We start from the raw sequence: 23742 nt of genomic DNA, 5'->3' as shown, positions 1-23742 counted from the left end.
CACAGGACAGGCCATAGTTGAATGAGCAAACCAGACTCTAAGAACAAAATTAGAGGTATTAGCAAAATCAGAAGGATTCGATGGAACCATTACCTCAGGGGATCAGGCACGTCTGCTGGCAACTGCCTTATTAGAATTAAATCAGTTCCCGAGAGGGGAGGAGATGAACAGCCCTTCCCAAAAACATTGGGCCACTCAGGCATTAGAAGAGGGCCCATCAGTCATAGTTAGAAATGAGTTAGGAGAATGGGAATCTGGATGGAAATTAGCTTTAACAGGACGTGGATATGCCACAGTCAGAAAAGATGGCAAGGTCAAGTGGTGTCCACTTAAGTCTATTAAACCAGACCTCCAGAATAAAAACTAATGAAAACTGTGAGTTTTTGTCCACAGGACCTCTTAATTGGACGCCTTTGTAACGCGTACTTCCTGGTGGCAGAGGATGATGACAACCCAAAAAGCGCTTCACCCCCACCCACGCCAGAAAGTGTCACACCAGCAAGATCCAAGCAATGGCAAGAAGGCCCTCGAAAGGGAGGGCTGTGATGTTTCTGTGTGATTCTGATTCTGGGTATGGTAAGACCGTCCAATGGCTGGTACGAACACCAACTGTGGGAATGGGTGCTGATGAGGTGGGAGGATCAAAAGGTAATGCAGAAGAGGATTACCCCGGGACCCCCTAGCTTTCAGGTTACTTTGTGTGAGTTAATTCCAGCCAGACCATGTCATCAAGAGACGAGCTTCTATGTTTGCCCCAGCTCTAATCCAGGAAAACCCTATTGTAATCTTCCTGAACATCACTTTTGTGCTCACTGGGGGTGTGAGACTATAGCTACAGCTTGGGCACCGGGATCAGGACCAGATAGATTTTTGAGAATAGGCCAAGGACCTCATGGATGCACCTCCTTCCCTAAACATTACCATGGAGGAATTGTGTCAGCCTATGGCGGACCCAAAAACTGGTGTAAGTACTATATGTTTAATGTGACCAGGGAGGATGACCTGGGATGGACCATTGGCAAAACTTGGGATCTAAGATTCTGGGAGCCAGGTACAGATAAGGGAGGACTATTCTTTGTCAAAAAACAGGAAGTAAAGAGCCATACAGAAACTGGCCCTAATGCAGTAATTAAGAGTGACAATCAAGAGAGAAAAGGAAAGTGCACCTCCTCACAACGAGTCTCAAACAATAAAACACACGAGCCCCACAAATAAACCAGATGTGAACTTTGACCACCCATCGGAGCAATTGTTCCTCGATGTGCTAAATGCATCCTTTAGGTCCCTGAACCAGTCAAGCCTGAATCTCACCGAAACTTGTTGATTATGCTATGATGTGAATCCTCCTTTTTATGAGGGTGTTGCCCTCAACGCCTCTTTTATCTATGCTTCAGATAGTAGTCCAACACAATGTGGGTGGAGCACACCACAGAAAGGAATTACCCTAAGTCAGGTAAGGGGTCAGGGTGTATGTTTTGGGAACACCTCACTATTCGACTGGGGAAAGGAGGTTTACATGAGAACCATCAAGGTCAATAAAAGGTACAAATGGGCTATTCCATCTATACCTGCAATGTGGATTTGCCATCAGTTAGGATTAACACCTCGTGTGTCCCTTGAACACTTTAATGCTTCTGCTGACCTTTGTGTTCAGATTGTAATTGTTCCCAGGGTCCTACACCATCCAGAAGAGGAGATGTGCTACTACTGGGGAGAAGATAACAGCAAACGTCACAAAAGGGAGATCCTGACAGCTGTCATGATAGCAGCTCTGCTCGGTCTGGGAGTAGCTGGTACAGCAACAGGAGTGACTTCTACGATAACCCAACAACAGGACCTATCCCAGCTACAGGCCATCATCAATGAGGACTTTCAAAGACTAGAAAATTCCATGGCCTCCCTAGAAGAATCTCTCTCATCACTTTATGAAGTTGTTCTACAGCACAGACGAGGGATAGAACTTCTGTTCATGCTGTCAGGAAGCCTTTGTGCCGGTTTGGAGGAGGAGTGTTGCTTTTACGCAGATCACACCGGAGTAGCCAGAGACTCGATGGCTAAATTAAGAGAGAGATTGGCCCAAAGAAAAAAGGATAGGGAAGCCCAGCAGGGATGGTTCGAATCATGGTTTAATCAGTCACCGTGGCTAACCACCCTGGTATCCTCCCTGATGGGACCGATCGCGATGATAGTGTTGACTCTAATTTTTGGACCCTGCATACTGAACAAGTTGATATGGTTTGTTAAAAGCAGGTTGCAGACAGTAGACATCTTGCTTATAGAGCACCAAAATCTGTTCTGAGATACCTCCAGTATTATTATCTTGCACAATGCATCTCCTGCTTTTACCAAAGGTTGTGATACTGTGAAGGAAATAGTTACAGAAGATAGAGATAGTACAGTATATGGCAGCTGATCTGGTTGTATATTTAGGGAGTGTTCACATACCATAGGTAGGTGCACTTTAGTTTTTACTAATGATACTGTGAAGAAAGTTCTCATCTCATACTTTTACACTAACTACTCCTGGTTGCACTACATTGTTCTCAACGCTACCTCATTTAAAGTGCCTTACTGCTAAGGTTTTTACTGTTAAGATCTTTTGACACTGTGACCATATTTCTATGCTCATTTCATATACAGTTTATACTGTTCTAGAAGTGTTCTATTTTAGCTACTTTTATTGTGCACAGAGAGGGGGGAAATGTGGGCAGCTAGGACCCAGCGGCCGGAAGATACCGCATTGTATGGAAAGATAGGGCCCCTCTCCTTATTGCCATAACCAATAATAGTCAGCTTATGATGTAAGCAGGTGGAAATGATGTATTAACCCACACCATATAACCCAGCGTTGCCCACTAATAAACGCCATTTGCTTTCCACCACATCGGTGTCTGTGAGCTGATGGTCTGTGCAGCCGAAGGCTGGTCGCTGAGCCGTTCCTGAGCCAGGTCACTGCGTGCCCCTCAGGGCACCACATAGAAGAGGATGTGAGACACCATGGAGAGGGCTTTTGACATCCCAGAGAGGAGATGTGACTCTGTAGAGAAGGCTGTGTGACAGCATGCAGCTGTGAGCTCCAGCTGCAGAGAGCAGTGCAGAAGTCTGATGCAAGGAGCAGGGAGAGAAGCCCCAGGTGGGCAGTGAGAGGCATGGGGAGGTTGGGAGGGTGGGCAGTGAAGTTGTCCACTCAATGTCAGCTCTAAAGGGACAGCTTCACCTGCCAGGCCAGACCTCCTGAGCAGACAGCCTGCAGAATTCTCACTTGCTGGGTGCTGCTCTCACTCTCCTCTCATCTGAGAGATAATCAAATACTTCCCTTTGCCATGAGCACTGAGCTGTGTTTGCTGTGTTTTTACAGCTTGTAGATAACTGCAGAGAAAAAACAGCTCCTGAGGGCACTTGGGGCTCATTGCATGAACTTGAGGAGCTGCCAGGAGACTGAAGAGACCTCTCAAGAAGTCTAAGAATCATAGAATCATAGGATCAACGAGGTTGGAAGAGACCTCCAAGATCATCCAGTCCAACCTAGCACCCAGCCCTATCCAATCAACTAGATCATGGCACTAAGTGCCTCATTCACTCTTTTCTTGAAGACCCACAGGGACGGTGCCTCCACCACCTCCCTGGGCAGCCCATTCCAATGGGAAATCACTCTCTCTGGGAAGAACTTCTTCCTAACATCCAGCCTATACCTACCCTGGCACAACTTGAGACTGTGTCCCCTTGTTCTATTGCTGGTTACCTGGGAGAAGAGGCCACCCCCCACCTGGCTACAATGCCCCTTCAGGTAGTTGTAGACAGTAATAAGATCACCCCTGAGCCTCCTCTTCTCCAGGCTAAACAGGCCCAGATCCATCAGCCTCTCCTCATAGGATTTGTGCTCCAGGCCCCTCACCAGCTTTGTTGCCCTTCTCTGGACATCTTCCAGCATCTCAACATCTTTCTTGAATTGAGGGGCCCAGAACTGGACACAGTACTCAAGGTGTGGCCTGACTAGTGCTGAGTACAGGGCAAGAATAACCTCCCTTGTCCTACTGGACACACTCTTCCTGATGCAGGCCAGGATGCCATTGGCTCTCTTGGCCACCTGGGCACACTGCTGGCTCATATTCAGCTTACTATCTATCAGTACCCCCAGCTCCCTTTCCTCCTGTCTGCTCTCCAGCCACTCAGTCCCCAGCCTGTAGTGCTGCTGAGGGTTGTTGTGGCCAAAGTGCAGAACCCTGCACTTGGCCTTGTTAAATCTCATCCCATTGGCCTCTGCCCACCCATCCAGCCTGTCCAGGTCCCTCTGCAGGGCTCTCCTACCTTCCAACAGATCAACACCTGCTCCTAGCTTGGTGTCATCTGCAAACTTACTGATGCTGGACTCAATGCCCTCGTCCAGGTCATCAATAAAGATATTGAACAGGACTGGGCCCAGCACTGAGCCTTGGGGAACACCACTAGTGACAGCTGCCAACTGGATGTGGCACCATTCACCACCACTCTCTGAGCTCTGCCATCCAGCCAGTTCTTGATCCAGCACAGAGTGAAACTGTCCAAACCATGAGCTGCCAGCTTGGCTAGGAGCTTCTTGTGGCAGACAGTGTCAAAGGCTTTGCTGAAGTCCAAGTAGACTACATCCACAGCCTGCCCCACATTCACCAGGCGGGTAACCTGATCATAAAAGGAGATCAGACTGGTGAGGCAGGACCTGCCCTTCCTAAAGCCATGCTGGCTGGGCCTGATCCTTTGGCTATCCTGTAGGTGCTTTGTGATGGCACCCAAGATGACCTGTTCCATGACCTTGCCTGGCACCGAGGTCAGGCTCACAGGTCTGTAGTTTTCTGGCTCCTCCTTACAACCCTTCTTGTGTATGGGAATCACATTGGCAGCTTCCAGTCTTCAGGGACCTCTCCAGTGAGCCAGGACTGCTGATAAATGATGGAGAGTGGCTTGGCCAGCTCATCTGCCAGCTCTCTCAGCACCCTAGGGTGGATCCCATCTGGTCCCATGGACTTGTGAGGATCCAAATGTCTCAGCAGGTCCCTTACTGCTTCCTCATGGATTAGAGGGGGACTGTACTGGTCCCTGACTCCATCCACCACTTCAGGAGTCCAGCTGTCCTGGAGACAACCTGTCCCACAATTGAAGATTGAGGCAAAGAAGGTGTTAAGCACCTCTGCCTTTTCCTCATCCTTTGTCACTCTATTCCCCTCTCTATCTAACAAGGACTGGAGGTTGTCCTTGGCCCTTCTCTGCCATTCATATATTTGAAGAAACACTTTTTATTTTCCTTGACAGCCGTGGCCAGCCTGAGCTCCAAGTGGGCTTTTGCCTCTCTAATTTTTCCTCTACAAGACCTAGCAACTTCCTTGAACTTCTCCTGGGACACCTCCCCTCTTTTCCAAAGGTGGTAAGTCAGAAGAAAAACTCAAAAAACCTTGAAGTTTTGATGGGCCCAACTGACGGTTGTTCCTGAGAAACCTCCCCAGGGACTTGTTAGAGCAGCTCCTTGGAGGCCATGAGTGCAGGGAGGCAAAGGCAAAGTGCAGGCCAGAAAAGCCTGGGCTTGGTTTGTGAAGCAGAAAGGCCAAGCCCTGACCCTCAGGCCTTGCCAAGGCAGATGCTGAGAGCCTCAAGACAAAGTTTCATCTCCCCAGCCATGGGAGCAGAAGCAACTGCCAGAGTCAAGGGGACAAAGACCTCAATCCTCTTGGGCCTTTCAGACTGGCCAGAGCCCTTGGCCATGCCCACTGCAGCCTGTGCTGTGCTGTCCCATGCCTGCACCTCTTGCCCTTCAGGCTCCCATCTTGCTTCCCCAGCCAGCTCTCACCCTGACAGTTCCACACCTGCCCTCAGGGCACTCCACCCTTGCTGGAGATGCCTTGGCACACAGCCAGGCATGGGCTGCCCACACTCCTGGCTCCCCTCTTGCACCACAGCTTTACCCTTTGAGTGACATTTCTGTCCTCAGCCCCAGCCTGAACCTTCCAAGCTGCACTTCTTAAAGGCTTCCTTCTCTGCCCACACCCAGGAAAGCTCCAGCAGCACAAAGCTGCCTTGAGACAGGAGCACAGCACTCCCTGAGCCTTCAGCTTCTTATGGAGAGCCTCCAAAGTCCATCCTGGCAGATCTTCTTCCTCCAGACCTCCTCTTTCAAGGCCATGTGGCTGTCCCTGAAGTTCATGGCCCTTGCCCTGCGCCAGAGGCCAAGCAGAGTCAGTCAGGGGTGGAAATGGGTTACAGATGAGAGTTCAGAGCACAGGAAGGAGGTTTGAGGCTGAGGTGCCCATGGGAAGGCTGAAGTCTCCAAAATGACTATGAGTGCTGGGGCTCAGGCCAAGGCTGAGGAGAGCCTTTGGTGTCCTCTTGATGGTGCTGGGCAGGGGTCAGGTGAGCACCACCTCTGAGGAGCAGGGATTGGGTTGGGGCTGGGCTGAGTGTGATGGTTTGGGCTCTTACCTGCCCCCCCCCACTTTTGGAATTGCCCCAGATAACTCAGACAGCCTCTGGGAATATAAATTAAGCTATTTATTTTACAGCAGCAAATATACAAGCAGCTATTTACAGTATATACAGTTATATACAGAAATATACAAAGGATAAACAATACAGAAGCATAACTCCCCTCCCAGAAACCTGAGTCCCCAGGAGGGGTTCTCAAACCTCCCCAACACCTCCCCTTGCCCTCTCAACCTTACCCCAGTTCTCAGAAAGAAGAGAGGTGCAGCCAAGAGGTTAGGGAGCAAGGTTAGTGGGAGCAAGGTTAATGAGATATGACTAGGTCTGAAGGCAAAGGCAGAATGAAAGACAAAATGGAGAATGTTTTACTTCTTCTTCCCAGAGTTCTCAGCGTAACTGTGAGTGAAGAGGCACAGCCATGTTTACTTTTCACTGTCCATTATCTAGTTCTTTTCACCAAAACATTCCAGCTTGCTTCAAACTAGCACAGCTGAGTGCTGCAGTTAAGGCCAAGTGGTCAATGCAAAGGGTAAAGGCTGGGGCCAGGATGACCAATGGAGGTAGAATTAAGGGCTGGGATGGCTTAGGGAGGGGCTAAGGTTGAAGGGGTGAGGTGAGGAATGGGCTCAGCTCCTTTTGGGTAGAGAAGGGGCCTGTGGTCAGGGGAGGAGCAGTGGTTAGGCATATAGGGCTTGGGGATACTGGCTAGAGAGTGTGAGAGGCTCAAGGTGCATTGGGAGCCGATCAGAGGATCCAGTTTGTAATGGGACTGGGCCAAGTGAGTATGGGGAAGGTGTGTGAGGATCCAGTTTGCACTGGGAGAGAGGCCAGTCTGTGCTGAGAGGGGTGCTGGGAGTGTGCTTCAATAGTAATTAGCAGTGGTAGAGAGCAAGGTCTGAACTGAGAAAGGGAAAACCAAAGCAGTCGGTACTGGTGTGTGGCCTGGTCTAGACTTGGAGGTGATCAGGAGGTCTGATTTGTACTAGGAAATGTCCCAGAGTGCCCTGGGATGGTGCCAAGGGTGCAGTGAGTACTGGGAAGCAGCAGAGTGTGTACTGGGAGGGGTTCAGAGTATCCATGTCCCCATTGGAAGGGATCCAGTGAGTCCCAGGAGCATCAAGGGAATCCAGTTTGTGCTGCATTGTAGCCCAGGTTGTATTGGCCTCATTGCCTCCTTGTCCATCCTCAGGAGCCTGGCAGGGTCTGTGCCATAGTCCTTGTGGTGAAGAGTCCCTGGGGTCACAAACTGGGCTTGAGCATGTCCTGTCCTGTCCAGACATGTTTGCCTGCCTGTCTGCATTGCAGCCAGAGGCAGGAAAACAGCACAAAAGAAACCCAGACAGCCCAGTCTGGTTTAGTCTGGTGGCATGAGAGGGGTTCCATAAGCCCCACACCCCTGTCGCGTGCAAGGCGTCTGCGCCCCCCATGTTTGGAGGAGAGCAGCCTGTGGGGTCTGCCTTTTATGGGTATGTTTGGGTGACTTCCAGAGGTGATTGGGTGATTGTGTGGCCAATGAGAGCATTAGCCTCGGGCACTGTGTTATAAAAGGGGGTGAACAGGTGAATACGGAGCTTGCCTGATCCTTCGGTCCTCGCTGACCTGCTGTTTGCCTGCTGCTCGCCTGCTGCCTCAGCCACCTCAACTGCTTCAGCCTCCTCAGCCACCTCAGCCTCTCTATGATGTCACAGAACACCATCTATGACATCACAAATCCTTCTCTATGATGTCACTGAATAATGCCTTCTGTCATGTCACACAGAGCTATCTGTGATGTCAGACAGCCCTGTCTATAATGTCACCCAGGCCTCTCTATGGTGTCACACTAAGTCCTCTATGATCTGAGAGTGCCCTCTCTAAGATGGCATAAAATACTCTCCATGGCATCACACAGCCCTCATTATGATGTCACTCAGCCCTCTCTATGACGTCTCAGAATAGCTTCTGTGATGTCATACAGCCCTCTCTTATGTCACACAGCCCTTTCTATGATGTCACACAATGCCTTCTGTGATTTACAATAGACCTCTCCATGTTGCCACAAAATCCTCTCTATGATGTCACTCAACCCTCTTTAGAGTGACACACCATCCCCTCTGAGCCATCGAACAGACCTGTCCATGACATCACAGAATCTCTTCTAGGTGGTCATAGAGTCCTGTCATATAGGTACATAATCGCTCCTATGGCATCACTCAGCAGTCCTGATGATGTCACAGAACACTCTCTACGACATTGTCGCGGAGGGGAGGAATCAATTGGGGTGAGATAATGTTCTATAAAATAGATATTTATTAAACTCAATGTTCTGAACTCTGCCACCCCCAACCACTGTATGTTAATATTGAAATGTTCTACAGGGTTATGGAAACATTCTGGGATAAATATCTGCAGTGACTTGTTCATAACCAGCAAACATTCAAACCATGGACAGAGAGAGGAGATTTCCCCACGGCGAATACCGTTTGGGGTCTACTTGGATTTGGTCCAGCAGAGTGAGCTGGAAACTGATTCTGCTCTGTGGCAGAGACCACAGATATTACAGAGACATTAAAGCTTTTACTCACAACTCTGATTAATCAATATTCACGCTCTGGGGCTACGTCACAGCCTGTGCCAGTGTCCAAACTTCAGGGGATCTCTGCCCATGGACTGTGAGGCTGGAATCCTCCTGGCTTGAGGGGAAAGGATGAATCTTCCCAGCTTCTGGGGAAATGACAGTCTGTGACCTGGTTCTCCTGGCAAAGGATGCAATCTCTGCCCTTGTGCTGCTGGCTTCTTCGGGATGCTCTGTCCAGGGATTCTTAGGCAGGCCCTCAGGTGCAGGAGAGGGATGCTGTGCTGTCTCAGCATGGCTCTCACGTGGCTAGCAGGCCATTCGTGTGCAGACAATCCAGAGTCTGCCTCCTGGTAACTCGGTGGCAGTGGCACTTACCAGGCGAGGATAGGCAGCGGCATGCAAGGTGTGCATGGCTGCTGGGAGACTTTGAGCTCCACATATATACAGGCAGGCTTAAGTGAGCTCTGCAACTCAGTACACAAGCAGGTAATCAATGTATGGAGTCTGACCTATGCAGGGGGAGTCCGAGCTGGGGGCCTGAGCATGAGGGTCTGAGCACCTCTATTCATTGACTGTGGGCCGAGATTAATGGTCCATTGGCCACTAGAATGACCAATCAGGTTGGCAGTCAGCCAAACCTTACCATAATAGGCAGAAGGCACTTGCCTGGACTTTCTCCAAATATAGTGCTCACATGGGCTGACACCAGGGAAGCAGGAGCTGGGTATGTGGGGCTTACACAGCCTGTTTACAAACACCTTGTACAACACAGGCCCTAGGCAGGCCGGACTCCTTGGCACCAGGCCTGCTGTCCCCCTTTGTGCCCATTATGTGTTTACCTCTGCTTTACACAGAAAAACATGTCCTGGCAGGGCAAGGCACAAATAAGCCTATTTTTGGGCCTCCAGGCCCTCCACGACAAAGGGCTGTGGTCAGGGCTTGGCCTTTCTGCTCCATAAACCAAGCCCAAGGGTTTCTGCCCTGCACTCTGCCTTTGTCTCCTGCACTCATGGCCTCAATGAGCTGCTCTAAGTAGTCCCTGGGAGGCTTTGTCAGTAACGACCCTCAGTGGGGCCAATCAATGCTTCAAGGCACTTTGGAGTTTGCTTCTGATTTGCACTGCTGCAGAGGCTTGTTCAGGCTGCTGGCAGCACCTGAGGAGCATGGACTCAGCTCCAAACACTCCGTGGGGCTCATTAAAACCCTGCTGAGCCACAACTTCGCCTCTGCTGCTTGCCAAGAGCTCTGCAGCTACTTGGAGAGGTTTTTGTTCTGAGAAGCATCTGCTCAGAATGCTTTGCAAGGGAACATTTCATCACTCTCCAGCAGGAGTTGCCTCTGGGCAAGCAAAGCAGAGCAGAGCCTGCCCCAGGCTGCTGCCAAGGAACAGACTCTGCAGCATCTGCTCAGCACAAGCTGTGTCTGACGCAGAGATGCTGCCAGCAGAAGCTTCTGCTGAGGCTCTGCACTTGCTTTCCTGCTTGCTCCTTCTTGGGGAGGCCACAGAGTGTCACAGAGTGTCCTGCCCTGCTCACTGCTCACCCTCACTCCCCACTGCCTCCAGCAGAGGCCAGAGGCACAGGTGAGGCACAGGATCTCCTTTGCCAGGGGCTGGGGGTCAGGGCTTGGCCCTTTGCACTCATGAAACCCCTCCAGGTTTGCTCAGCCTCAGAGCCACCTTTAGCTGCTGTCCTGAGCTGTCAGCTCTGCCTCCAGCTCTCTGCTCTGTCCAACCCCTGCAGGTGCTTCAGTGCCTCCAGGGATGCTTCCCTTGCATCCACTGCCTCCTGCTGCTCTAAGCAGGCCCTGGGGACACTTCTGCAGTGTCTCTCCCTGGGACCCATTAAGACTTCAAGAAAGTTCAGAGTTTGACTCTGACTTTGAATTCTGCAGAGGTTTCTTCAGCTTCTCAGTCTCTGAGGTTCATGAACTCAGCACCAAAGCCACCAGAGGGGTCCTTAAAATGCCTTGGGCTGGTCCTCTGCTGCTGAACTGGGACAGGCTCCTGGGGTTGAGGCAGCTTCTGGCCAACAGGAAGCACTGGATAGAGACAGCTCTGCCCAGGAGCAGTTCCTCTACAGAGCACAGCAGGGTTAAGGGCACTGCCAGGGGATGTCAGGGAGATGAGGAAGGCAAAGAGAGCTTCAAAGTAGCCAGGACTTGGAGGCTGACTGAGAGCTGAAAGAAGAGAAACCTTCCCAGTCCTGGCCGTGGAGAGTCTCTGCTGCAGAAGGGATCTGCAGTTCCTGGAGCTGCTAAAGCTGCCACATCCCACAGCCTCTGGGATCTCTCTGCTGCACAGGAGGAGGAGGAGATGCTCCAGAGCTAAGCTTCCCATCTGCACCATTGGAGTCAGAGGACATGAGAGCTGCCTTCTGCTGGGATGGCTGCAAGGGGGTGAGGCTGAGAGGGCACAAAGCTCCTCCAGAGAAAGAGGAGTCATTCTGAGGGGATTTCTGGGACATGCTCATGGAATTGTCTCCAGGAATTATGCTTTGACTTTTGCAGTGTCTTCTCCTCTTGCAACAGCTGATCCATGCCCAGGCAGCAGATGTCCAACAGCAGCTCCATCACTGAGTTCCTCCTCCTGCCATTTGCAGGCACACAGAAACTGCAGCTGCTGCACTTCTGCCTCTTCCTGGCCATCTACCTGGCTGCCCTCCTGGGCAACAGCCTCATCATCACCACCATCGCCTGGCATCACCACCTGCACACCCCCATGTACTTCTTCCTCCTCAATCTCGCCCTCCTTGACTTGGGCACCATCTCCACCACTGTACCAAAATCCATGGACAGTTCCCTGAGGGACACCAGGGTCATCTCCTATGCAGGATGTGCTTCCCAGGTCTTTTTCTTTCTCTTCTTGGTTGTTGCAGAGTATTTTCTCCTCACCATCATGGCCTATGACCGCTACGTTGCCATCTGCAGACCCCTGCACTATGGCACCCTCCTGGGCAGCAGAGCTTGTGCCCGCATGGCAGCAGCTGCCTGGGCCTGTGGGGCTCTCTATGCTCTGCTGCACACAGCCAATACTTTTTCTCTGCCGCTCTGTCAGGGCAATGCTGTGCACCAGTTCTTCTGTGAGATCCCCCAGATCCTCAAGCTCTCCTGCTCCACAGCCTACCTCAGGGAACTTTGGCTCATTGTGGTCAGTGTTTGTTTAGTCTTTGGCTGCTTTGTATTCATTGTGGTGTCCTATGTGCAGATCTTCAGGGCAGTGCTGAGGATGCCCTCTCAACAGGGGCGCCACAAAGCCTTTGCCACCTGCCTCCCTCACCTGGCTGTGGTCTCCCTGTTTGCCAGCACTGCCTCCTTTGCCCACCTGAAGCCCTCATCCATCTCCTCTCCATCCCTGGATCTTGTGGTGTCAGTTCTATACTCAGTGGTGCCTCCAACAGTGAACCCTCTCATCTACAGCCTGAGGAACCAGGAGCTGAAGGCTGCCCTGAGCAAACTGCTCACTGGATGCTTTCAGAAACAATAAACTCTTTGTCTCCTGCTGCAGAGGAGTTCTGATGTCACTTAGAGCAGGCCTAACCTGGTTTCTAGTTCTTTTGCTCCTGGTGGTGGATATTTTCACTTGTAAGAACACTCAGAATCACAGAATCATTGAGACTGGAAAAGACCTCTCAGATCCTCATGTCTAGCCTACAACCTAAGAGCACCACATCAGCTAAACCATGCCACCAAGTGCCACATCCAATCCTTTCTTAAGGACCTCCAGGGATAGTGACTCCACCACCTCCCTGGGCAGTCCTCTCCAGCGCTTAATCACCTTTCTATCAGGAAGTGCTTCCTAATATCCACCCTAAACCTCCTCTGAGTTCCAGGAGCTTCAAGCCATGCACTTGTCCTTATTGGCATATAAGACAGTGGAGCACCTGGGTACAATGACTCTTTGGTCACCAATATGGTTAGATGGTCACAGTCTGCTTTATTTCCGTGATACAGAGACTTATATGCATTCTAGCAAGAGGCGTGCTCCACCAAGATTGGTTTCAATCTGAGGGTACAGGGTTACCTGTAAGGCATCAATAGGTCAGCATACCATAACAATCTGAGGGTCAGCCTCTGGGGCTGGCTAAACTCTGCCCACCTGCAGCTGCACTCCACCCCTCTGCAGCTGCATGTGGGGGGAAGCCACCATGTGTCTGATATCTAACTCCCAAGATGGACTCAAGGTCGCTCCCATCAGAGGTTGCTCATGTTTGTCATTTCTGTGTCCTCTGCTAGCAAGAATTTCTCCAACATTTCCCTCTCTTTCTTTTGAGCAACCTGGGCTGGTCTTTCAACTTACATAGGCTGTTCAACACAGGGGTGAATGGTGCAGCTACAAATCAACAGTGCTAACATCAGAAGAGAATAAACCTGTTAGAGTTTTCATCAGTAGCATTAGTCTGGCAAGCTAACAACCCAAGCTTGGCTAACAATCCCAAAAGCTATTTCTGCAAGTGACAGTAAGTCATTCGTTCAGAAACCCAAAAGTCCAGATGAACATCACAGTCACAGAAGAGTGCAGGTGTGCCACGTCTTCGCTGGCTCTGTGTGGGAATCGATGTTGGAGATTTGCAGATCAATCAGCTGTCAAGTATTCTCCTCAGACTCCCATAGTTCTGGATTCACTCTGTAGTTCTCAGAAATCTTGATGTTCTGATCACACTCCTTAGCTATGAGATGCGTCTGTCTATTGTGCTTAAGAACTACAAACCTCTAAATACAATACAAAGATATGCCCTAGATGTTGCTTTCAAGCTATTCTATTAGGCCTTTTCCCACAGTTCTTCATCTGCTTTTAGAATTTAGCGCAGTGTTTTTTGTCTATTGCAGGGCTCTTGCAAGAGACCAAAGCTACATTGCCATCTTGTGCCAATTTGAGTGGGCTTGTCCTTTACAAAAGGAGTTAAACTGAACCTATTCCGTTAAACTACAATCACTGAAAACTCATGAAAATACCCAAATTTGTTAGCTGTGGTCCAAACCTTATGATCCATACACACACAATCATCATGTCAGTGCTCCTGTCAAGTCCTTTCACAGTTCTGCCATCTGAGAAAGACTTCTGCTCACTTTAGGAAAGAACAGGTTGGTCATAATCAGGTTGGTCTTCATCAAGGCCTGTGAAGATAAATGATCAAACACAAGCAAATACAAGAACAAATGCAGACATATTCGTTGCCCAGGCTAACAGATCCACTGGCCTGGTCTGTATGATGTGATTACAAAAATCTCAAAAAAAGGAAAAAAATTCTTCTGCTATCCTACTGTCCTCTAACCCATTTTCTCCCCCCCTTTTTTTTTCTCAATGATGCCCAGATATACCCAAGAAAAAGCATCCCATAATATCCTTATATCCTCAATTCCCTTAGCCTTAACTTATCTTACTCTAAAAGTCTGTCAGCTGAAGGAAATTCAAGAAAAAGCAAAGAAAAGTCAAGAAGATAACAATCCCATGGTATTCTTCAGCGAAAGAAAAGATCAGAATTGTCACAAAGCTCATTCCTTTGTGATTAGCAGCTGCTCCAGTAATCTCCTAGAATCAAAATATGGTACCATCAAAAAAGGCCTTCAAAAATAGTCCTGCCTTTATCTGTTTGAATACATTTATTGGGGGAAGGAGCTGACTGGCGTTAGCCTACAAGCTCTATCATTCCCTGTCCTAGTCCAGAATCTGGTAAGTGATTTGTAATGTGGATTTCAGTGCCCATGCTCTCGCTGAGAGAGGCAATGCATCTGAGTTCTACTAATAAGTGTGCTAGTCTGTCCTTTCTAACATCTGGCATTGTACTCAAGTCCGTGTGTAAGTCAATCTCCCGAGGTCCGACTGTGGCCTCAGTAATTTTCCAGCTCAAAACAGTTCTGAGGCTCTGCTGCTTCCAGCAGAAAAAAAAATCTGTAAAAAGAGATAATGGACTGATGGAGGAGGTGGGGGGGGGAACGGGGCCCTGCGGGCCTCTCCGCAGGTGGTGAGTGGGGGGGGAGGAGAAGGGGGAGGACCAGCCCCAGAGCTGCTGGTGTCCTCTGCTCCCCATCTTGCCCAGCCCCCAGCTGTTTCGGCTCAGCCACCATGTTGTTGTTTCATCCCATCCCTTATATTTCTATCCTTACCGTTAGTATGAAATCTACCCTGAGAAACTTTTTAAACTGCTGTCTGTGTAAGTCGATCTTTTGAGGTCTGATTTTGGCCTCAGTAATATCCCAACCTAAATAATTCTAGGGGCTCTGCTGCTGTATCTTTCCTGGGGCAACAATCAGACCATGTCTTGTGCAGACTGTCTTAGTCATTTTCAAGTCTGCAGGCACAAAACATCCGTGAACGACAGAAAATAATGTCATCCATATAGTGATAGACAATTGTACATGCCCAATTTTTTGGAAAGGTTCTGATGCTCTTGCAACGGACAATTGCAGAGGGTTGGTGAGTTCTTCATTCCTTGTGGCAAAGCTGTGTACTCATAGCAGCTCGCAGGTTCAGCTTCATTCACTGATAGTACTGTAGAGGCAAGTCGCTGGCAATCTTGTTCAGCGAGGGAGATAGCAAAGAAGCAGTTGTAGGAAGTTTCGTGACTCGTGTATTCTGCAAGGTGACACCTACTGCTGTTGCCAAGTCAACCCCATGGCTCTCACTGGCGGCTGGGTAGTGGGTGTCCAGGTACCATTTCCCTCGTCCTGCGCTACATCTCTTGTCATCTGCACGTGGCTGCTCACACTGGCTGTGAAGTTTCCCAACTGGCAGACTGCTGTGGCATGGCCAGGAGACTGGTAATGGGCGCACCACACTGAAGCTGAACAGCGCTGCGTTGTGTGACCCAGATGGCCACAGCAATAGCAGCCCATGGGTGTTGGGCAGGTCTCCCACTGTTTTGCCAAAACAAGAAGGACTTTTTTGTCAAGCGCAGCCTCGACTGTTTGTCCCACTGCTTGGGCTAACTCTTCTGCCGTAGCTTGATTAGATGCATGCACGGCATATGCCACAAGAGCATACTGCTCTTGACCCTGGGCACGAGCCACCCATTCTATCATGTGTTCTACCGATGTCCCTGTGGGCAACGTGGCTAAAATACCCCTGGTCTTGGGATTAGCATTTTCAAATGCCATGCTCTTCATTAGCCCTGCCTTGGTGCTATTACCTAACTCCACTTCAGATGTTAAAGCTGCCCATAGCCAGTCAATGAAGTGACTATACTCCCCATTTGTCCCCTGCCTGATTCCTTCATAGGAGGGACCGGGCGTTAACCCAGGAGCAGTATAAAAGGCTTGTAACGCCAAATGGGCAAACAGATCATGAAGCTCTTGTGGGAAACGGAGTTGTACCTCCGTAGACTGGTAGCTGCCCCGACCAGTTAGAATGTTGGGTGTAATCCCGTTCAGGGGATCCCTGGTCCATTGGTGCCGAGCGGCTTCCCTGGTCGCCTGCTGGGACCACTCCTGTTCCCACAGGAGAAACTGGGGAGGAGTCAGGATAAGACTGGCTAAATTACGGCAGTCCACTGGCATGCAGTGGTCGGTGGAGAACAGCCAATCTAACATCTGCCTGGCGGGTTCTGATCGTACCCCGTATTCTTTATACCGCCTTCTGCACATGCTCCAGGGGCTTCCACTCCCAGGCATCCCAGCGCACCTCATCATTTGCCCTGGTTATCACGGGAAGAGCTGTGGACTGTACAGGGTGCCACTATCCCTCAAACAGGGCATTTTTAATGACACCAGACCACTTCAGATTATGCTGTGATGCTCTTTTCCGAATCTCAGCATCCGGGTCTTGGATATCCCAGAGGTGCTCGGCCAGCGGGTGGGGCACCGGCAAAGGAGAGGGCAGCGGGGCGGGCAGAGTCGCCGGGCACAGCAGCCCATCCTATTGTGTCACACATTCAGGTGTCCATTTTTCTAACATCGCAACCACCTGTTCCAGCGACTGCTTGGTATTGTCAGCGGTAGCCATGGGCGACTGATGGCCACTAATGCATGCTGAGCCGTGAGAGCACACCCCTCTGGCTGCAGCACCACTGTCAGGCTCAGAGGTGGCAACGATTGGTTTATTGAGCACGGCCCCAGTAGGAAGGCGGGGGTGGAGGCGGGGCACGGCACAGGCAACATGGCTGGCCACCCGGATCGTGCTGCATGCTCTTTTTCAACTCCACCACTGAGCTGGCAATCTTTCCGGACATGCCCTTGACTGGGGCGGCACAACTAAGTCCAAAAAACCGAGTTACCGAGCTCTCTTTCTCGACTGCAGGCAGCGATGGGGCACTTGGGGCAGGGGCAGAGGTGGAAACTGGCACTGTGCATGCATCAGAACTGCTGGCAATGACAGGCGTGGCCAGAAGCAACTGAGAAGCTGCGATTGCAGCGTTTCTTTCGGGTTTCATATCTAGTAACACGCAGAGCTAGGTGGAACCTAGCTGTCGAGCTGTCTTAGAGCCTTTTCCATCGTTAATAACCACATCCCACAGCGTGTCTCTGACCTCCCGCCACGCTTCTGGTTCAAAGATCATGGGAGGCTCACTCATATGACCCTGTGCATGCGCCCAGGCCAGTAGCTCTCAGAGCTTTCCAATATCCTGTAGAACTTCTCTCATGAGAATATGTATGCCAGTAGACACAGTGCCGCATCAAATTCCATGTCAGCCTTACCTGCACACTCGGGATGTTCACTCACGATATGAACGTCCGGCAAACACCCCCATCCGAGATGGTGCCACCAGGTCCAGCCACACCAAATGACCATAGTTTTTTTGATACAAAAAACATCCTCAGGATGATCAGCCCCCTCTCTTTTGGCCAACCCTCCGGCCTCCTGATCGCGGTCCTACCTGCTGCTGGCCTGCCTCGGTCTTAGCCGAATGCCTGATTCACTGGTCAGGGGCCAATTGTCAGTGGAGCGCTATGGGTACAATGACTCTTTGTTCACCAATATGGTTAGATGGTCATAATCCACTTTATTTCCATGATACAGTGACTTATATGCATTCTAGCAAGAGGCATGCTCCACCAAGATTGGTTACAATCAGAGGGTACAGGGTTAATTGTAAGGCATCAATAGGTCAGCATACCATAACATTCTAAGGGTCAGCCCTCAAGACCACCTACTCCAGCCCCCTTGGCTATCTCACTCTGCCCACTGCATCTGCGTGTGGGGTGCTCACTTGTTTATAGTTTGATTTCCTGGGCTAGCAGTGTCCCAAGGCCATTTATCAGCACAGTTGCTCATGTTTATCATTTCTGTGTCCTCTGCTAACAAGAATTGTCCAACATCTCACCACCCCCAGCCACTGAACTCTAATATTAAATTGTTCTTTACATGGTTATGAAGACATTATGGAAATATCTATCTACAGAAACTTATTAATAACCAGCAAACATTGAAACTATTAACAGAGAGAGTTTTCCCCATGGTTTAATGCTGCTTGGGGTCTTACACTGCAATCTGTGTTCTGCTTTATGGCAGAGGCAATAGAAATTGCAGAGGCATTCAAGTGTTTACTCACAATTCGGATTGATTGATAATCACCCTCCAGAGCTACCTGTCGTGGAACGCAGTTTTGCGGCAGAGTTATGGGGAAAATACGCAAGGCGTTGACTATTTTATCAGTGATTTATTGCAAAGAATGCGGATTCCCTCTTCCCGAAACTACACCACCACTGTGAATTCTTTTTGATTGAGATCAAAGTAACATTTCCGAAAATGGCAAATTAAAGAGTCTATGTTGTTTAAAGAGAGTTCTTTTGAGTCTTTGTGTTTTGAGTTAATAGTTCGTCAGTCAGCTACTCACAGTCTGTAGCTTGGTAAGGAGTCTCTCATTCTCCCGATAAGGCAGGCTTTAGTCTCTGCGACTCGGCGTCCGCCCGAGGCGAGACTAGATCGGCGAACAGTTTGTTGTTGTTAAGTCCGGGAAAAAAACCAGAAAGGCTGGAAAAACCCAGAAGTGTAAGACGCAGACTAGAAGGCTAGGGCTAGAGCACGAGCACGAGCACAAGCGCAAGAGAGAACATAAGGGCAAAAGAGAGAGCACGAGCACAAGGGCAAGAGAGAGCATAAGGGCCCCGATCCTGGCCTGTCCACCATTTTTATAATGTTCCAAAACAGGACTAGCCCACAACTCGGACCACTTTTACGTTGTTCACATACATTGGAAAGAAACAGTAAGCAACTAATACAACTGGATAATATTACCTAAACAATATAAAGACCACTCCTCAGGCCAGCCCACCTGCAGGTGTTGGGCAGGCCGTTACTACTTAACCAAAACAATACCTTGTTGTCTGGAAAGCAAGGCCAAGTGGAAGGGAAACATGGCCAGTGTTTACCTTTCACTTGCCCTAGGGAGAAATCTTCCCATGGGACTGAAAGATTGTTTTGGTTTTTCCGATGCTTCTGGCTTGAATGTGAGGCACTAGAAACTACACAATATAGCAAAAGCTTAGAGAGCCTTTTGCTACTCTCCATGACATACTCCACCCCCTGGCTCACATTAAGCCAAGAATCGGAAAAAGCAAAAATGAAATACAACTTACATCTAATCCTTAACATAACTAATACATAAGCATAACTCTAATTTAAACTTACTTAATACTTATGCCCACCCCCCTGAATAAACAAAGCTTTATTGAACATTTACAAAGCAGAAAACCTGGTATATGCAAAAGCAGTTCAGAAGTCTGGGAGAATCCATCGTGCACTGATACGATGAGTCTTCCCACTTACATCAGTTGCTTCCCAAGCATACAACCCATTTGGTTTTGTCAGGGTCATAGGCACAACTCCAATCGAAGGTAAGTTTACCATTACTGGTTGTCCCACCTGTAATTTGTGTAATGACTGTTGAGAGTGCTGAGATTTATCTGGTGGATGACTAACATTCTCCACTGGATTGTCAGGACAAAATGCCCTTATTTTAGGACTACCATAATTACCCCATCTGTTGTTCACAATGAAAACTGCGTATGGCAAGCGTTTATCCCAGTTACCTTTGGATACCATGGCATGTTTCTTAACCAGAGCATTTGTTCTCTCTACAATACCATTAGCTTGAGGATAATAGGGAGTACGGAACACCCATGTAATTCCCTCACCCTTAGCCCAGTCTTGTACAGAAGACGCTGTAAAGTGAGATCCATTATCACTTTGGATGTACTCTGGCATTGGCAAGACACTAAACCACTGCTTCAAGACCTCAATAGTTTGAGCTCCTGTGGCAGCACTAGTTGCTGTAGCCATGACTAATCCTGAAACCACTTCCACCCCCACCAGTATGTATTTCTTCCCGTGTGAGGGCTTTAAAGGACCCACATAGTCAACTTGCCATGTACTCCATAACCTTTTGTCCTCTCTGATATGCTGTGCTGGAGCTAGATTGGGATGATTTGTTTTAAGCCTGATTCTGCACTGTGGGCAAGATGAAATGAGTTCCTTACAGGTACTCATAGAAACTGGCCACCCTCTAGACCTACACTCGAAGTAAAGGTCTGCCTTTCCTGAAAGACCTCTTTTAATATGAAGCCACTCAGCTAATCTCCACCATTCTCCTTTGTCCTCACCCACTATGTTGATCTTTGCCAGGAAATCAGCTTGATTATTCCAGGCGGCAGCTGGTGTTTGCTTTTTGGAATGCCCTTCTACCCAACCAACCTTGAGGGGTCTGGATCGGCCAATTTCTAATAGCCTTTTCCAGTCTTCGACTCTCCAGACTTCCGCACCTGATACCTTCCACTGATTCGCTTCCCACTGGCAAATCCACTCAGTGGCGCCTTTGAACGTGGAATAAGAATCAGTGTAAATAGTTGTTGCTCCCTTCTCGGCTGCTATTATAAGAGCACGCAACTCCCCTACCTGTGCACTGCCATCACCTTCTTCAGTGATGGTCTGGCCTGTAGCAATCTCCAAGGCAGCGGCTTTGTAGTGCCACTTCGCCCCTACCCTCCGAGAGGATGCATCTGTGAACCACACTCCCGATTTGTCGGAGTCTGCGGTCATCTCAGGGGCTACCTGAATAGGAGAAGGCTTACATGGCTGACTAAGCAGAGCTTTATCAGGATTTATGGGTTGCTGAAGTTTGGATACCTTTGTAGGTCCCTCTTTCAGCGGCATCAGCTGTGAAATTCCCTCTAAGTAGGCATACCACTTTCTAACAGTAGCCTTTTGGGCAATTCCTTCTGGTGGAGGAGTTCCTTTAAGGATTGCTTTTAGCAGAGGAAATGGACCTTGCACTACAACATCTTGTGTAGTACGAAGCTTTTCTGCTTCCTTAACAGCTCGAGTTAGGGAAAGAAGTCCCTTTTCCCAATCCGAGTACTGAATTTCGGTCTCTTTAAATGCTGTTGATGAAAACATGAGAGCTCTACTAGGACCATTGGGTCCTCTCTGGAAAATTCCACAGTATGAGGCATTCGCGGAAAAACCCCATTCAGCCCTCAGGGCATCTTTTGGGTGTAAGGGCCCCAACTTCTGATATGCCTTTAGTTCATCCTTGAGAAACCTCAGGCTATCAGAATGTTCTGGAGTCCAATCCCAATGCTTGTTCTTCTTAAGCAAATCATACAGAGGACGGGCAATTACTGAGAAACCTGGAATATGTTTCCTCCAGTAACCCAGAGTACCCAACAACTGTTGTAACTCTTTTCTATTTTGGGGTATTTGGCCCTTTTCAATGCTCTGAAGAGTGTCGTCTGGCACAGACACTGCACCTGCTATCCACCATGATCCCAGGAATTTTACCTCTTGACTTGGCCCTTGACACTTTTCCTTTGGAATGGTCAAACCCTGGCTAGTCAACAGCTCTCGGATATTCTCAGCCACTGCACCAACTTGCTCCTTGTCATTCCCTCCCACCAAGATATCATCAATGTAATGGTACATCTTAACATCCTTAGGAATCTGAACAGTGTCAAGCAAAGCTGCAAGTGCATTGTGTGCAATGGTTGCACTGTGTTTGTACCCTTGTGGAAGACAGTTGAATGTGTACTGAATACCTTGCCAGGTAAAAGCAAACTGCGGTTTGTCCTCTTCTCTCAACGGCACCATGAAGAACATGTCCTTCACGTCTAGAGTCGCCATCCAGGTGTGAGAAGCCGCTTGGATTGCTGTCACTGTGGATGAAAGACTAGGAACTGCTGCAGTAAGAGGAGGAGTGTTACTATTTAGCTTCCGGAAATCTACCGTCAATCTCCATCGGCCATTCGATTTTCGGACTGGCCAAACAGGTGAATTGTAAGGAGAATGAGTTCTAGTGATAATCTGTCTCTTCTCAAGATCGGCTATCACCTCAGTGATACCTTGCTTAGCTGCAGCTGGCAATGGATACTGTGCAACATGCAACACAAGTAACATGTGACTTTGGCAATGGAGGAGCTGTTTGCAATAAGCGAACACAAGCACGGACTAACCTTTGCCTCTTATTCCTCACCTCATAAGCACCAAAGCTCCATAATGTTCCGTCAGGAAGATGCCATCTTCTACCTGCTAGAACATCAAACCCAAGGATATTATGTTTACACGAAGCCAATGCTAACTCTACCAGGGTACCTCTTTTCTCCCCAGGTAGCCACAGCTGTGCCTTGGCTAAATAGCATGTTTCAGGTTGTCCTGTAACACCTGTTATGTTTACCTTTCTCCGGGATGGCAATATTTTCAGATGCTTTGCTAATTGTGCATTTAGCACTGTAATTTGTGCACCTGTATCTATTAGGTATTTGACAGCAGCTCTAGTTGGTCCAGTAGAAATCATGATATAGGGTTCAGGTTTGTCAGACCATTGACATTCAGAAACAGAGCGATGAGTGTGGCCTGAATCATTCACCGCCACACTTAGTTTTTTGATTTGCTCTTATCTCCTCCCCGATCAGGAGAACCTGACTTGGTAGGAGACGTGTTTGCAGAGCCTCTCTTACGGTTCTGCTTCACCTTTTCGTTACCATTGCCTTTCAGTACCTGTTCTAGCAGTCCTTTCATGTCAGACATGGACTTACTCATATCAGACATGGACTTACTCATAGTACTGAGCTCACTCTTCACAGGATCACGTTCTACCTGTTTCCTCTGAAACACATCACGAGGTTTCACTGCATACTTCTGCTCCTGCAGTGGGAGTACACCTCTACCTTGAGAAGTCGGTACCCACATTATTCCAGATTCAGAGCGACGATTAAGCTCAGGGCTCCCCCTGGGACTTGATCGTGGGCTCGATCGTGGACTCTCATTGGGGTTACCAGATGTCCAGGCATGCCGCACCGTTTGGTGTTTTCCTCGTGATGCAGAGCTGCTGCTCCTGCCTCCAGACTGCTTTTCCTTCTGAAAGACAGATTCTGGCACAGATAAAGGATCATGATAACCCATTTCTCTCCCTAGAGTAGCTAGTTCTGTAAGCACTTCCCTCCACGTAGGATGATGTACTACACTTTGTGAACTTTGCCCTTCATTCTGTTGTATTGCATTCTCAATTTGTCTCCTTATCCTAATGCCTTCAGCCTTTATGAAGCCAGGCATACCCTTTATCAGGGGTCTAAGCCTGTGTGGCTCTACTGGGGCATCCATTGCATGTGCATATAACCCCTTATGATTCACAGCTTGGATACAGGCAGCCATAGTAAATGCTTCATTTAACTCAACAGGGGATCTGATCCAAAATTCTGTAGGATCACCCCTATCTGAAGGCTCATAAGCACTAGCCCAATGAAAAATCCTAGCACTTAACGCAAGGTCTCCCTCAGGACCATCCCCAAGAAATACCTCGGGTCCCCAGTTA

The 23742-nt window shown here is 49.1% G+C and overlaps 2 protein-coding genes across 2 annotated transcripts in view; one reads left to right on the top strand and one right to left on the bottom strand.

Annotated features, from left to right (window-relative positions):
* Nucleotides 1-23742, bottom strand: part of LOC135174134 (gastrula zinc finger protein XlCGF17.1-like) — an 872006-nt gene that overhangs the window by 593288 nt on the left and 254976 nt on the right. The window lies entirely within an intron of this gene.
* On the top strand, nt 11556-12488 carry LOC135174146 (olfactory receptor 14A16-like). Its single transcript, XM_064141387.1, has one exon. The coding sequence runs from the start codon at nt 11556-11558 to the stop codon at nt 12486-12488; it is 933 nt and encodes a 310-aa protein (XP_063997457.1).

The sequence above is a fragment of the Pogoniulus pusillus genome, unplaced genomic scaffold (assembly GCF_015220805.1).
Source record: "Pogoniulus pusillus isolate bPogPus1 unplaced genomic scaffold, bPogPus1.pri scaffold_47_arrow_ctg1, whole genome shotgun sequence".
Taxonomy (NCBI): domain Eukaryota; kingdom Metazoa; phylum Chordata; class Aves; order Piciformes; family Lybiidae; genus Pogoniulus; species Pogoniulus pusillus.
This window is presented reverse-complemented; position numbering and strand designations above follow the sequence as displayed.

Coding starts and splice junctions, on each gene's coding strand:
- LOC135174146 (XM_064141387.1), top strand. CDS start 11,556: ATGTCCAACAGCAGCTCCATCACTGAGTTCCTCCTCCTGCCATTTGCA.